Below are 17,045 nucleotides of genomic sequence, written 5' to 3'. Positions count from 1 at the left end.
TTTTAAGCTTAAAGTTAACTACTTAGGTATCCATTATTGTTATACAATTACCACATACTTTCTGGTTGATAAATCCTTAGATAAGTCTTTTTTGACAGTCTGAAATAATTTTATCTTGGTATGTCTTCGTATTTCAAATCAGGGCAGTATAGTCCACTCTGTTTTGAGCTGTGGGGGTTAACTTTCTCTGTATTGTATGACTGTTTTTATATCTGGTATTTCTGGAATGCAAGCAGTCTTACACTGCTTTTGTTTTAGCCATTACCTTATGTGCAGTACACAGAAAGGCCTGGTTTACTGTAGTTTAGGACATTGGTGTTCTGTTGCTTGAAAACTATACACCTGTTTTTGCTCTGTGTATCACTGCATATCGGTTATGTTCATCATCTAGTGGCTAAAGGATGAAACTGAACTGGGGCACTTCAAGTTTTAGATTTCGCCTAGCTACAGACTTGTAAGACCTTTTGAGAAATCGTTGATCTCCCTTTTGTCTCGTTTTCCCTTGAATGAAATCAGAATAAAAACCATGTTTTATTTAAAAAATAGTACTTGAAGATTTTCCGATATAAACCACTACAAAGAGCATCACTATGATATTTGAAATCAGTAAAACTCTATTACAGCAAAAGCAAACATGTTAAAAGTTAGTGGTGGGAACTTGTAGTTGCTGCTTTGGAACAGCTGAAACAAGTGCTGAATACCTTGTTCTAGAACCGTTAACACATTTATGATGGGAGAAATCAGTGCATGACTGTTTCTTGTCAACCTTAGTTACGCTTCCCAGAAGAACAGTGAATGATATAAACTGCCCGGTTCCCTCTTTCTCTCACTTCACCATACACAGAATCTGGAAGTAGTTCAGCTGTGTAGTACAGAGCTGTGCCTGGTACTTCTGGTCAGAGGCACTGCCTTGTACTGGAATATAAGCAGTATATGCTTGTTAAGCAAGCTGGAATGAATTGGATAATGCTTCAAAGAAACTCCAATATCATCTGGAAAGTACTTAAAACCCAAGCTAGCTATAGCAGAAACCAGATATTTCTTGTCCCCTCCTGTCTCCCTAATGCTTTAGACCAGTGATTCTGGTGCCACCAGTTCATGTGAAGGGTGCTGAGAGGAGATAAGCAGATAAGCATAGGCTCACGCTTGTCCCTACGTGGATGATTCCCCATCGCCACTGCCCAGCCCCTTTGCGAGGAGATAAGCACTGTAACATATAAATCAGTTTTTGAATGTGGGTGCCACCCTGTTCACAAAAGTTATGGAGGATGCCTCAAGTCCAAGAAGGCTGAGAATCACTGCTTTAGACAGTCTTAAAAACATTGTGTCCCCGGTGGCTTGGAACTACTTGAATAAGTATTGTACTGGAGCAAATGTATTTACTTAACATGTACTTTCTGCATTAGGTTTCTACAAAGTACTGACTAAACTGTTTTGTTACAGCCTGATTCTGTGGGAACTATTGGGCATTTATACATGTGCTGTAGAGTGGGGAGAGAAGAGGTGCTTTAATTAGAGTGGCTCCGGGAGCCGTTCTAATTAAAGTGCCCGCAGTGTCATGTGCATTCAGTGTCCCATGCTTCAACATGGTGGCCAGGTTGCTTTAACTAAAACTTGTTCAGCAAGCTTTAAAGTGCCCCCGCCACCATTTTCAAACACGGGGATGCTTGAATGCATGTGACACTAAGGCTAATTAGCATGCTGCAGCAGACTCAATTAATTTAGCAGAGCTCCATCACATGTATAGGTGCCCATTATGTTATTCCAAGGTCTTGGCCATAGATTTGAAGGGGATCTCAGGATAAAATAAATGTAAAATTATCTAGCACTTTTTTTGAGCTTGACACAAAGCACATGCTAAGCTGTAAGGATCTTTCTTATCTAAAAAAGACCAGCAACATAAGTCACATTGTTTTAATAATCAACCGATTTGAGATTGCAGACACTGTACTGTAGAGGTGGACTAAACTGAAACTAACATACTTTCTTTTATTGCAGAAACGGCTTTTGGATTCCGATTTTATTGATCCTTTAATGCCTAAAAAACCAAGGATATCTCACCTTACCAACAGAGTTCAACCCACCTTAAATGGTCACTTGACTGCTTCCAATGAGAAACCTGCTGCAGCTCCACCACCACCACCTCCCCCTGCAGCTGCTGCCACCCCAGCCCCTCCGCCACTTCCTTCAACTCACCTTCATGTTTCAAATCCTCCTCAGACTGTAAACTCTAACTCCAATTCCCCTAGCACTCCTGAAGGCCGGGGCACTCAAGACCTGCCTGTTGACAGTTTTAGTCAGAATGGCAGCAGCATCTATGAGGACCAGCAAGAAAAATATACCTCTAGGACTCCTTTGGAAATGCCAGCACCCACTGCAGTTCAGTTGGAGTGTCCAAAGTCCACGGATGAGAAACATTCAGTGTTACACAAAAAATCCAAAAAGAAGTCAAAAAAACATAAGGAGAAGGACCAAATCAAAAAACATGACACTGTGTGTGTGGAAGAAAAGGAGAAAGACCTTAAGAAAGAAGAAATTGCCAAGCTGAAAAACTCTTCTGCTTTGGCTTCAAGTGAAGGTATTAAAGCACTGCTTTTTAAATTACTGGATGATCCAACTTCTATCCACTGCCTCTTCTACTACTGTAAAATGGGGCTAGCATTTCCTGTCTGTGTTTACATAGCGCCTTTCGCCTGAACCAAAATGCAGATTAGTGCTTCTGTTTTTCTTTTACATTCTTAGGGAAGAATGACATGCATTCAAATAGTATACCTAATATTTTGCTGTATTGGAATTCCAAACTATGAATGTTCTATAGGCTTATTTTTGGTAAGATTTCAGCCTTTTTTTATTACAGGAGCAATTTCGATTTAAGAGTTCTAAACAAGTCATTGAATAGTGGTTGTCTGGAAGGGATCATTGACTAGTGCAAACAAGAATGGATAATGGAATTATTTTTTAGGCTTTTTGTTGTGTTTTGAACCAGGGAGTTCATGTATTGTCTTAAATACTGACTGTATTCAAATCAGAACTTGTGTACCAGAACTATTTTATTGCAAGCTTTAGAGGATTGCTGTGATTTATTTTATGAAAATATTCCTGAAGAGAGAGAGAGAATTTGTTCAGCATGGTTCTTGACTTTTTATAGGTTTATAGCTTTAGTCATTGATAGTGACTGAGAGATTTACCCTGTGAAAACTCGTAAATTTTACAAATTAGCAAGTAAAAGTATGCACGCTAAAAGAGCAAGGGATCATGTTGCACAATATGCCAACTGTAGTTTCATTTAAGCCCTGCAAAGTACAGGAGAAGGTAGAATTTCTAACTAACATCAGTAATTCTACAATGATTTTCACAGTGGTATGGGCTAGGGAATTTCATCCCAGTCAGAAATCAAATTCAGCCCTCAATTACCCTAAAGCAGTAGTTTCAGAAAACAGAAAATTGTATAGATTGCATAAGCTTTTGAAGGCATAACCTGTGCTTAGGTAGAATGCTGACTGCATTACAATTGTGTCTTCCCAGTTCGTGTAAATCCTTCTTATCGCTGTCCTTGTGGAATGGAGTTTCTCTCTGAAAATCTTTTGTGCTCAATTCATGTTTGTGTTGGCATCAAGGATGCTCTTTGTCTAGCAGGCAACCAGTTGTGGAATTCTACAGGACTGGAAAAATTCAAGATTGTACCCTAGACTGATACTTATTTTGGTGTAGCACCCAAAATAGCTGGGTAGTATTGAAACATGGTGACATGGTGTTCGGTGTTTTCATTTACAATAATCTTTTTAAAACTTGAATTTGACTCACAGCACTGGAAAAGGTTTGTTTGGATAATATCTTTCATGTCCCTTACTAAACTGAGTATTCAGTTGCTCATATATTTTCTGTAGAAAGTGGTACAAAAATGCCACTTAATTTTACACCAGATGACTTTATTCTGTAATCCCTTTAATTCAGGTACTGTATGAACCATTATGTGATCACTTTTCTTATCTGAATCAAATATTTTTTTGGAAATGATATTTTGAAATGATTAGAGCCTTGGCAGGAACATTTGTTTTTAATCAGTACATAAGGAAGTAATAGGATGGTTATGTAGGATGGTATTTGAAACTTACTGACAAAGCCCCAAGTGAAATATTAGTTTTACTAGCAGACTTTTTGAACCTCATTCTCCCTTTTCATCTGTGAGAGTATATATACTTTGAGGAAGAATTTATAGAAAAACTTATATTTATAGGCTTTTCCTAAAATTAAATTCCTAGAATAAATATTCCTCATCTATATCTCTTGCAAACAGATGGGCTAGAAACCGTATGTATCTTACTTTCGTAACTTCATCATGGAGGGCAGCTTTATTTACTTGCTTTTTGCATTTGTAAAATCCAGTGTTGCCGTGTTAATTGTAAAGGAGCATTCTCCTGAGGATTATTGAAGACTGAATATCAAAGAGACTAGCATAAAATGATAGAGATTCCCAAACAAGAGAAAAGTGGTGAAATTAAATCAAGCTTTGCATACCCATAATTGTGAGAAAAACCTTCAGCAAGAAGAGCATTTTAGCTTTCCACCCCATTGTCATGTATTATGGTCCCATGAAAGCTGGATGTCGATATAAAACTATCTCCTATTGTGTAGCTACATCTGCCACTGCATATCTTGAATTGCTGTGCAGATGCCACAACTTGTCTTGAAATAAAAGAAGGTTGACCTTGGGTTAAGATTGAATTACTTCATTGTACAGCTTCTGCAGCCGCTAGCTCAATTTTTAAACTTCTGGTATCGGTTGTTGTAGAATTGGTCATATGGCCCCTATTGTAAATGTTAAATTGTGCATCTTATTCATGATTACCAATTGAGACAATAGAATGGGAATTTGGAGTAGGAGCATTCCAGACTCTTCAGATCTGTATCTTTGGGTGTAGTGGCATTCTGTGATAAAGATGTCAAACTTTTATTTACCATAGGAGTTAAAGAGACCTGCACTGCCTCCACAGATCCTTCATCAAAAAGTGAACTACCAGACTACTCTATGTAAGTAAAGTTATATCAAAAGTTATTATAATTCATGCTATGCACAGAGGCTATTCAGAAAGCTCCTGTGAAAGTTCTTGCCAAACTACAAAATGTAACTTTTTAAAAGACCCCATCACTGCTGCTCATTCTAAATTTGGACCAGGTACTTTATGTGAACACATGTATATTGAACCTCTCTGAGCTTGTCCCTTCACTTCTAGTGATGAAGCTGCCTTTATGTATCTGAAAAATTTTCTTTCAGAAGCACTCAGACAGAAACTTGTTTTGCTTCAGTCCTCTCTGCCTGCTCGCAAGAACAAAATAGACAAAGGAGGTAGATAGACATGGAAGTTTTTTAGTAGCTAGGCAATCTAACAGGCAAGCTGAATACAGAAATATTGAAATCACTCAGAGCATTATTTTCTTCTATTTGGTACCATTTTTATAGAATAGCTGATACCTTAGTCACAGTAGATAAAATTTACTCTCTAAAATTATTGAATTTAAAATCTTTTAATTTAAAAAATGCATACAGTTTAAAATTTTATATTGGCCTTGATATTAGATGATATAATGTTTTAAGACCTATGCTTACTAAAATCTATTATAAATATATCTTGGCTCAATGATTCTTCAAATTTTCAATGATGTACAGAATCAGAGGATAAGCCTTAACTTGGTGTCAGGTAAAGCTTGATTAAATGTTGTAATTTTAGATGCCTAATATAATTCCATTTTCTGTCTTCACAATGGAACGAGTGCTGTTTTTTAATTTTTTGCAAATACAAGTACTTTTGATTTATGTTGAACAGAAACACTTCTGCCTTAATGACTTCCAGGTTTTAGTTAGTAAGAAAAGAGAAAATACTTTATTTGTATTCATTCATTTCAAGTTGAAAAAGCAGAGAAGTGACATGTTCCTCTCCCAGTCCATGAAGAAAAGCCATGTGGGAGAGGATGAGATCTACTAATTCTAAATGTATAGATTGTCAAAGGTATTTAGGTGCCTGAATTTAGAGGTAGGTGCCAAATGAGTGCAGGTTGGAGGCCTAACTCATTGAATTTCCCATGTATTTCAACTTATATAAACATTCAGATAGAGTTTTATTTTACCAGCTAAATATACCTTAAATGTGCTAGAAACAAAGAGTAAGACCATAAACATTTATTTTACAATTAAAAGTGATTTAATAAAAGAAATGGTAACTCTCAACTGAATTGAAGATTGTTTCTGGTTTGGCCCAGATTTTCAACAGCATTTAGGAGCCTAGCAGTAGAAGTAGGCACCTAATGGGATCTTTCACAAGTGCCTAATTAGATTAGAAGCCTTCCTCATATTGAAGTCAATGACAGCTTAAATGAGTGAAGTTCTTTGTCTGCACTAGCATTTGCCAGATGAATTTCTAAACAGAGCATTGAGAACACTGAAAAGAAAAAAATGTTTTCATTTAGACTCTTTCCTGTCATTTGCTCCAGTCATTAGCCCCCTCTCTTAATTTAACTGTACTACATATGAAACTATTAACTACTTAACCCTGCTTAAAATTAAATACTGACTGACTTTCCTATAAGTGATGTTACCTTCTACTTGTGACCTCTAACCTGCACAAATGGAATGGTCAAAGAAGAATAGCATTTTACACGCTTGAGTTCTCTTGGGATTAGAAGAGCACCCTGCTGTTTCACTAGATCTGAGTTTGCCTTGGGAAGCGATCAGAGGGTTTATGCATTTCATGTTTGGGTGCTTTGTGCTATAAGGTAGTTCATATCTCTGACTGGGTCCAAGGAAGGACATGGTCCTTCATCCACCCTGGGAGTACTGCTGCCTGATCTTTCTCCTGGTATGAGGCCTACTCTTTCATTCCTTCCTCCCTTCTTCCCCTCCCCCAGATAAAGAATTATTTAAGGCACCTTAACAATGCAGCAACATTTGAAGTAAAAATTTAATCAGGTCAGTTTTTATTTGTCCCAATTCTAATATTTCAGAAGTAATAGGCTTAATTCTGAATAAGATCTCTGCTGTTACTTCTGATATACCCATACAGTCTTGTATTCCAATGAAGACCATAATGCTGTGAAGGACACCATAGGTGACACGTAGGCAGAGTACAGGGAGGGGGGACTTGCCCCCCATGAGATCGGCTGCCACCAGCTTCTGTGGGCAGTCGCCGCTTGCACCTGCTGCCCCCACCGCTGCCGACACAGCCAATGGCATCTGCAGGCAGTCCCCACTTGCCATCCTCACCACCAACACCACTGGCAGTGCCTGCGAGCGCTCACCATTGCTGGCAGCTGCGGGCAATCCCCACTTGCCACCATGGTGCGCGCCCAGTCTCGGGAGGCACCAGTCATTCATGAAGGACACTGCAATTTCCCTGACAGGTTCTGGTGTAGGGCAGGGCTTAAGACGTCACATTAATGGATGATGATCAGATGACTACATTAAATATAGTTTTAATACTGCTCCAAATATGTAATGAAACTATAAAACTTAAAAAATATTTGCTCTCTAGGTTAGTTCAAGTTTGAACCTTTCAGTCCTTTTGACTCTCTTCCTAACTAGTCACAGTAAGAGATAACATACATGCATAAGGACAAACTTGCTACAGTACAGCTTAATAAAGTAGCTTCTGTTAACGTGTGCTGCATATACATTAGCACAGATCATGATAATCTCTTTATCGTGAGATACATGCCTAACTACAGTTGCATCACTTCTGACTTTTTGGAATATTCCAGGGCTGTCTGGCACCAAAACACTACTAATTGTGGCTAAACCACAGAAACACTTCTGTTTTTATGATCACTTCTTATTTAAAGAAACTTCTGATTTTATGTTATGCAGGGAGACTAAAACCAATGCCCTCGCTTTTTTTTTTTTTTTTTAAATTGACCACTGCAACTGAAACAGCACTGTCTTCAGCAAGTAGAAACTTGAAAGTCAGTCAAACCCAACATTTGAGATTTCTTTTGGTGGGAAGGGAAATATTTGTTTGATTTAGTGCATGGATTATAGTTTCCAAATATGCCCTAGATTGAAAAAAATCATGTTTTTTAAAAACAGGCTTTGCAAAAGATACATTAATGTTAAGTCACAAATGTCAGCCACCAGAAACCATTAAACTCTGCAAACAGATCAGAGCCAAACTAGAAACTTCTTCAGAAAAATATCTACTCTGCCACAGAATTGCTCACAGAATGGCAGAAAAGAGAGACCTCCAATTTAAAGTAAAGCTTCTGGGAGGGTAAACAGAGCCTTGATCATATCTGTATACAGGGAGATGCAGGAACAATTTTTACTCCACTTATATATGACACTTAAATTATAATGAGGGATATATATGTGTACAGTCATGAAAAATTAGTGAACTAAAGAAGTTTTAGTTCTATGACTTTTCTTAGCAAATGGGTGTTTTCAGTAAGCTGAAAGCTAGATTTATTTGCTTAATTTCTGTCTTGTTGCAATGGCACATTAGACTTTTTCTAGTTAGAAACTTGCTGCAGATATGAAACAACTGGCTTGTAGCAATGCCAGTCTGTTGGTTAAATATGTCTTTTTGGAGTATTTAAAACCAATATTTACCAGAAGAATTCCTCCAAACTATTCTAAAAATCCTAGAGGCACATAGCTATTGTAGATACTATTTTTCACTGTTTTATTTGATGGTTTTACGTTTTTCTTCAAAATGGAAAAATTATATCCTCATTCTGTGGAATATTTAAATGTCTTGACCACTATCATTTGGGCTCCTAACATAAAATGCTCTTGTATGAAAATGGTGGGGGGACCCCATAAAATTAAATAAATAAAAAAGAGTCTGCATAGATATTTTTTGGTAAGCTTTTAAAAAAAAAAAAAACCCCAACAGGTTTAGAATATGTTAATTTTAAAATCATGCAACTATATGTAGTTTTACTGAGAACAAAATATCGGCATAGCTCTAAGCCCTGGCAAGAATAGATGGAGGAGTTAGAGTTCCATTCCTTTATCTTTAGAGGATCCAGAGATGAATACTGAATAGATCAGAGCTGATCTAAATGCGATCCTGTGTTTAATTCTTCTCAGCATATGACACTGGGATTGCAGTGCCTGTGGTGACTCAGACAGTACAGCCATTTCGACTTCCCAGTATGTAGACAGTATTGAGTTTCGAATGAGATCTCTTTGGCTGAGGCAAAAGTCAGACATGGCAGCCAAATTCTGGTGTTTTGGGAAAACTGGAGAAATGATATCTGTCCTTCAATGCTTTGTCTAATTGTTATTGTACACATTTGCAAGTTCATGTTGTATCCTCAGCTGACTGTGGCCACCTGACCTGGCCAGTGTGAATTTCTTGTTTGCGCTTGACACAGTTCTGGTTCTCCTTCAAGCTGACCTCCATTGCAGCTTGTTTTATAGCACTTGTCTTGTACTCCAGGCATTCAAATGAACTGAGCACAACCAACTGTAATCTTATCCTATTAACTGTACTTTAATAGTAAAGATTGATACAAATCTGCCAAATGAAAAAAGGATCCCAGCCCATCAATTCAAACTCTCCAGAAGGCCATCAAAACAGTGGGCTTAGCAGCGTGCCCAGAAGGCTGATGTCTTCAGACTGACAGACCAAAAGAAATGGATCTAATAATTAAGGGGCTTTCACAGGCAAAAATTTGCCAGCAGCTCTCCTCTTCTAAACTTACACTTTTTGGTCCCATCAAATTTGAATGCATATTAAAGTTTTCTACATTCTTTTGCCTTTCATCATATATGAAGAACAAAGTATTATATACAACTTGCCACAGAGATATTGTTTCTTAAGTCTACAATAAATTCAGACTCCATATATTTTTACCAAATTTTAAGTGTGTAACTAACTAGCTGTTAAACTTGTTTGATATAATCCCAGGAGAAAAGTATTTTTAAACAACTCTTTTACATTGCTTACTGAGCTTACTTCTAAGAATGTACCATCTATTTGTAATGAATAATAACAATTTTTATACCAAAAGAATTTCATAGAAATCTAAAATTCTTTATTTTTTTTCCATTAGAAAATATATAGCTATTGTCTCATATGAGCAACGCCAGAGTTACAAAGATGACTTCAATGCAGAGTATGATGAATACAGAAGCTTACATGCCAGGATGGAGAATGTAACGAGAAGATTTATGAAACTTGATGCACAACGTAAGCTTCTTTCTCCAGGATCCAAGGAATATCAGGTAAAAAGAAATAAAAAGAGCTGTATCTTTAATTTAACCAATTATTTTTACCTTCTGCTTTGTTATAATCTTCTTCCCTCTCCTCCTGTCTTCTGTCCTTCCCCGCAAAAGTCCCAAACATTTACACATATAACCCCATACTCCAAATTCTTTTAAAACTAATAAAGTCTTTAGGCAAATTACTATAACTTAATGGAGGAAAAGAAGCTGCTTCATTTGACAGAACTTTTGTGCTGTCTTGGTACATATATGGCCCTTTTTACTGTAGGATTGGATCTTTATGATCCTTATCTTATGATCCTTAGTGAACATATTCTTTCACAGAATGCAAGAGGCAAGAAATGCTCTAATCTCCATTTTACAGCTGGGGACGTGGGTCAAAGAAATGCTAAGTGATTTATTCAAGTCCATACAGGAAGTCTGAGGCAGAGCAAGGATTTGAGCTCTGGTCTCCCAAGTCCCTTGCTGATTTCCTAACTAAATAAACTCCCAGGTGATATTGGAAAGACAAACTGAACTGGTCATTGCCATCCTGATTTGATGTCATGACAACTAGCAGCAATGAGCAAACGAGCAGGAAAGCGCTAGAAAGAGAAATTAACAGCACAAGAGAAATGAAAAATTACTGAGTTCAAGTTTGGGGTCTGAAGCATTATAAAGGAAACAGCTTTGTACAGGGAAAGCAACTGGCACGGATTCAAAGATAAATAGGAGAAACTGCTGCAGTTTTCATAGGTATTGTTACAGGTTCATTTTTCCAGACAAACTCAACTCCAGATGGCTTTTGTAGCACATACTTTCCGAAGGGGTGCCAGTAATTAACTTGTACTTACCTGCAGCATTCTCTGTGCAGGCTAATCATGCAGTATGTGGCCTTGTAGGTTTTATACACGATCAGTGAGGTGATCTACTTTCCAGTGTAATGCTCTTAGTAGCTTCTGCTTTTGGGCAGACTGAGCATATATTTTGGGGAAATGAGAAACATGTAACGCAAAATCTCTGGTTTGTTTGGTGTTTTTTTTCTCTCCCTAACCTACACCTAGGATCTTGCCTGGTTTTTCAGGTATCGCTCCTCTATTCTCCTTGCTTTTGTGATATAACATGACAGAACCAATAACTCTGCTGCCGTTGACTACTGACCCCAGTTTCTTTGACCTTGATGAAAAGAATGAGCCCCAAAGTTAATATTGCCTCAGGCTGTATTAACTCTCAATGACTCCCACAGTTTGTTCAGGCTTTGGGAAGATATAAGAAGGTCCTTTTTCCCTTCACTCAAGGTCCTGTCCACTCCTAAGTAATCCCTAGCTATGCAGCATCTCATAGGGGTTGTTAAAAAGGTGGTTATCAAAGGGCACCTGCAAACATAGCAACTTTTCTGTGATGCTATCTCAGCTGTCCCTGTAGACTTGCAGTTCTCTGTACTGCAAAACATAGATAACCAAAGTGTGCGTGTCTGTAGCAAAACAATGTACCCAATTCCCCTACTCCTTTGTTAATATTCAGTTGCACTTTGTAGCCGTGCAGTATTTCCCCAAGTGATATTTATTTAATTTTCTTTCTTGCAGGTTCTTCATGAGGAAGTCCTAGAAGAATATCGGAAGATCAAACAGGTGGGTAGCTAAACTTGTTCTGGCAGAAGTCAGGACAGATGGTGCACATTAAAGACTAACTTGTTTACAGAGGCATAAACTTGCAGCTGACGGCCTACTTTGTCAGATGCTACATATCTGACAAAGTAGGCTGTTGTTTATGAAAGCTTCTGCATCTCTGTTAGTTTCTAAGGTGCCACTTTGCCTTGCCTTCTGCCTGACTGCTGACTAACAAGACTGACTACTTCTCTAAACCTGTTCTGTGGGAGGGGGTAAGAATAGAAATACCAAACACTAGATATTAATCTGTCTAATAGGCCTAAGAGGCGCTCAGATTTATGTTGGAGAAATAATTTCGCATGCTGACTTTTTTTTTTTCCCCCTCCCCTTTCCAGTCTAGTCCCAACTACCATGAAGAAAAATACAGATGTGAATATCTTCACAACAAGCTGGCTCATATCAAAAGACTAATAGGTGAATTTGACCAACAACAAGCAGAATCTTTGCACTAGAGCGCTGCTTGGACCAGAAGATGTGAATAAACCTAAGCTTATTTATTTAAAATTCCAAATGAGTTGCTCTCAGATTCTAAAGATTAAACTTGTGCATTACAAAAGTTTCAGTATTAGCAGACTTCAGTTACTACTTTTGTTGTTGCTTCTCTGCATATTTGAAGCTGCTTTTTTCAGGTCCCTTCTTTTCTTCAAGACTTATGTTTGTCCATGGAAATCATTTTACCAGTAGATACTGGGGACCCAGTGTCTCTACTTCAAAGTTGTGCACATTTTAAAAAAAAAATAATGTAGCAAGTTCAAATGCTTTTGGATAAATATAAGCCTGTTTTCTGACCTTTCTTGTTAATGCAAACTCTTTGCCTTAAATGATAGAAGGTTTAGAAATTTGCACAAAACAATATAATAAAAGAGAGAGAGAGAAAGAAAGAAAACATTGTTTTGGAGGGTTAAAGAGGCATGTATATATGAAAGCTATATACAGTCTGTCTTTATCGACAGCAGTAATTTACCCCTGCAACTTAAACCCCCATGCAATGGTTGCCTTAAGGTGTTTGCTTGTGTTATACTTAGTGTAGTTAAATTATTAGCTACACTGCTTCCCAGTTTATTAAAGCAACAGGGAAGCATTCTGTGGCCTACCAGCGTCTGAAAGCGTATGCTTGTGCTGTATGTGTGCAAGATTGTGTGGGTGTGAGCATGCATGATGGGGGAAGAAAAAAAAGCTGCTACTCTACGTAGGCCAAACGCTCAGGTTAAAACAACTGACGAGTGTTGCTGTAGGTTTTTTCCTATAAAATTGCTACTTCTCTTGTTGAAGACTAAAGCATTTCCATTTCAACAGTTTGTCAGCTTTATTAATGTTGGGGAAAATTGATACTTTACAAAAATTAAACAGATCTATAGTTTTTGGGCAAAGTTATAAAATTAAACATGTAGGTAACCTATTTATATACTGCTATAAAGTATTTTTTTGAAGAGAGATATGCAAAGAAGTTACTGCCTACATGAAATATATATTTAAAGATTTTTCTCCTGGGTGCCAGGAATATAACAAACAGAGGTATTTAACTATAAAATACTGTGATCATCAAACAGCACAAACTTTCATTTCATGCAGTTTATTGGTTTAATTTGATTTAAACCATCATTTACTTTATCATGCGGGAACATAAGTTATTTGGTCAAAAGAATAAGCATTTTGAATTAATCTCTTTGTTTGTCTTACTGTATTTGTCTTTTAAAGTGCTGCCAATTGAAAAGGGAAGCATTATGTTTACAAATCTGATTTTGGAATGTTTGCCAAAATTTTGGTAGTATCTTTAATAAACTCTGTCTCCAGCATCAAAAAAATAATTGTTGTGTGTCACTGTAAACCAGAAAATGTTTTATGTAATTGTCAGAATATGTTCTAAAGTTCCTGGGAGTGGTGGAATTTAGATTTCAGTGTTTGACACATTACTTTCAATAGGAAAATTGGGTCGCATGTAAGACAAGTTGCTCTTATTATTACTTTAGAATAGAGTTAGTCTCACTAACACAATAAGTTGAGACTTCAGGTGCTTCTTACTTTGATCATTGTAATTATTACAGTCTGATTTTAAGCTTTGATCTATTTATTTGAAATGTATAAAAAGATGCAAAGGAAATGTCATGCCTCCCATTGAAATCATTGGGAGCTGCATATGTGACCAAAACTCATTATGAAAGTAATGTACAAACTTCAGCACAGTGGTTTGTCACTGCACCAACTCTAGATGGTTACATACCAAGTTGAGGAGAAGATAGGGAAATAATAATGGCTGTTCATTTTAAACAATGAGTATATGATGTCTAAAGTTGGGACCATATTAGGCAGCAGTGTTCTTGCCTCTGAAATGTATGACATGCAAACCCACACTCATAACATCACCTCAACATTACTCTGCTGCAGTTCACACCGCCTAGTCACTGTGTATAATACTGTCACTTTATAACTGAGCCTTACTGCAGTCGAAGCATTTACTTTTGTCCCTCTGTACAAAAGGAATGGCTGGTGTTGGCACATCTTCTGGTTTACAGATCGTGTCTGCAGCAAGAGGTTAATACTTCAGAGGTCCAGCATTGCATATTAGGCCCAACACACTACTGTAAAGCCTTAATTTTAAATGTCATTTTTTGCATTGAGCATTTCTCAAGCCTTGCAAAACATACCCGACAGCTTACATATTGCAAAACAGTCCTGTCAAACGACATATCTGCTGTTTCCCTTGAATCTGCATTCCTGTTGAGCAAATGTAACAGCCTATTCAAGTAGGGCCTCTAACAATATCGCCCTTTTGGCAAAATTTGCCAACTCATTCAAATGAGAAACAGATGAAATTTTGCAAATCCTGGCAGTTTGGCAAGTTACACTACTGTAAAGTTTGACTCTCCTGTTTGTTTTAAAGAAATGGTGAAGGGGTGACAGTGTGCATGTCTGCTTTTAGGGAAACCTGTGTGTCTTTTCACTACAGCTTTATCTTGAAACCTTTGAAACACTTGTGATAGTCTATTTAAATAGTTTCTGTCAAAGGGAAAAATAACTGTCCTAACTAGCAAAAAAAGAACTCGTACACTAAGGGGATTGTTTTTCAATGTTGCTGGGTTTTGGGATTAGAGAAATTGAGGAAGGAAGAGAAGGATTAGCAAATATTTTAATGTTAGTTGGTCACTCACTCTTAACAGTTGAAAGAGCTTTGTTTGCTGGTTACTTTTTAAAATTTGGTGTTAAATATTGTTCTAAGTCTCTGGTGGCTTTGCAAGTGTGAAAACTTTCTGTTCCACCTAAAATTACAAGATGCTGTGAAAGGACAGGCGGGTTTATAAACTATTGAAACGAGGTACAAGCAAAATTGAATGATTTAAGAAATTCAAATACTGCGACTTTGATTATTCAATTAATACTACTTTTACTTTTCATAGTGATACCCGAGCCAGTCCTTCTCTGGCACCATAAATGTTGATTCACACAAAGACAAATAATACACCTATGCCTCTCTCAAAGGCTCCTTACAGCTGATTATTTTCATGCATTCTCCTGAACCATTTCAATATGCATATGTGATGGCAAGATACGGCAAACATTTCAGTAACCTTCAACGTTTTGGGTAAGGATATTTAAACTGCCTAAAGGAAAACAATATCGGAGAATGAATCTAAGAGTGTTTTAGTAATGTGAAGGCTTAGAGGGCTGTAATCCCCCTCTGCAGACTTTTTGAAGTATTTTAAAACTTTTTAAATTCTACATGAACTGTGTTAAGATTCCATAGACTGAAACACCCTTGGGGCATTTTGAACACTTGAGCCACTGTCGCCCCTCTGTTCTACATCAAGTTCAATAAAATGTTAACTTTGCAATTCTGAGATTTGGTTTTTTGTTTCTTTATAAAGACTTAAACATTTGCACATTCATCCACTTTTGTTATGAGAATGACTTTCCCACATTTATGTAATAGTCCAGACCAACAGAAATGTAAGGATCATCTTAAGCTCTTTGGATGCTGTATAGGCAGTACACATATTCTATGCTGCTCATTATGACACTTCATGAAACAGGATTGTTGGCCTGCTCTAACTCTGGAAATGCTTCAAATGCTACTGGCAGGAGTAGAAGGGTGAAGAACCAGGGAAGCTTAAAGCAAGGATATAGAATTCATTCTACAGTGGATAATCTCTTCTGGGGACAGCAGAGAGCCTTTACTAGCAAAAAGCATACTTCACCATCTTGTCCGACTGCCAAATGTGCCTCTTCAGTTAGTATTTAAGCTAACAGCTATAGCATTTCCTTTTCTCCTTTGTGCCCTTTAAGGGCAAAATCCCTTTAAAACCCCCTACAATCAGTCCCCTTCATTAATTTTTCCCTTAGTATGTTTCCCCCTCCCCACCACTCTGGGAAATGCCCAGGGTGTTTCTGGAGAGGGAGTGTTTTCTGTAGTAGGAACTATAGCAAAATAGTGTCATGAGAAGCAGCTGGTTTCCCAGGTCACCTGCCAGGAGGCTTGGTAACCCTTGTGTAAAAGAGGTGAATTGGGCCTAAAACAAGATGTTAATTTATTTTATGTTTTATTGTCAAGACAAATGCTTAATATTGTAACAAACCAGTTATCACTTGCCTTCTCCCAGGATAACAATCATGCAGAAATTATTAATCTAATTGTTAATACATAGCAATGTACTTGAAACTGAGAAGGCTTTCATGTTTAAGCAGCTTCTCTTACCCTTTTTCACTGGTTACACTTTATCAGTATAGAGGCTCATCCACCTCACTGTTGCCAAGGCACTAGTTCAGCACGCACTAGATGGCATCTAACTTTCTTTTGAGAAGAAAAATATTGGTTTAAATGGTCCTGAGCAGCTAAAAGAACAGCAACATTTGGAAATGCAGCTTCTGCTGTTTGTGAGGGCAAATTATAGGTAAATGGTCCTAGCCACCCATCCAGCCAGTGATCTGCAAGGTTGAGAGGCTGTTTTAAAGTATTGCATTTAGTTTTTTCTTTTTTCAATTTTTTTCCTGTTTACAGAAAGTAGCGATATAGCCTACTATGCTAGATTCCTGCTAGGGTCTCTCTGCATAATTGTACTGATTTAACTATAGCTGTAAAATATATTTTCTGCTTATACTGGGTATGTACTTCCATTAAATGTTAAGCACATGAGCATATAAGGGCATTGCTTGATTTTAATTATTATCTCTTAGGATAAACA

At 37.4% G+C, this 17,045-nt stretch overlaps 1 protein-coding gene across 2 annotated transcripts in view; it reads left to right on the top strand.

The window, feature by feature from the left end:
- Positions 1 to 15,704, top strand: part of ELL2 (elongation factor for RNA polymerase II 2) — a 65,051-nt gene extending 49,347 nt beyond the window's left edge. Inside the window, exons 8-12 of one of the 2 annotated variants that reach the window (XM_090038304.1) lie at positions 1,999 to 2,578; positions 4,965 to 5,031; positions 10,048 to 10,219; positions 11,785 to 11,829; positions 15,264 to 15,704. In XM_090038304.1, coding sequence (XP_089894430.1) covers positions 1,999 to 2,578; positions 4,965 to 5,031; positions 10,048 to 10,219; positions 11,785 to 11,829; positions 15,264 to 15,266 — 867 coding nt within the window. In that variant the 3' untranslated portion in view covers positions 15,267 to 15,704. Of the gene's footprint in view, positions 1 to 1,998; positions 2,579 to 4,964; positions 5,032 to 10,047; positions 10,220 to 11,784; positions 11,830 to 12,203 lie in introns of both variants that reach the window. The other variant, XM_090038303.1, reaches the window with a different exon arrangement.
- Positions 15,705 to 17,045: the final 1,341 nt, after the last annotated feature.

This window comes from Crocodylus siamensis, chromosome 3 (genome assembly GCF_052110815.1).
Source record: "Crocodylus siamensis isolate JL-2025a chromosome 3, ASM5211081v1, whole genome shotgun sequence".
NCBI lineage: Eukaryota > Metazoa > Chordata > Crocodylia > Crocodylidae > Crocodylus > Crocodylus siamensis.
The sequence above is the reverse complement of the archived record's forward strand: the minus strand, read 5'-3'. Positions and strand labels throughout refer to the sequence as shown.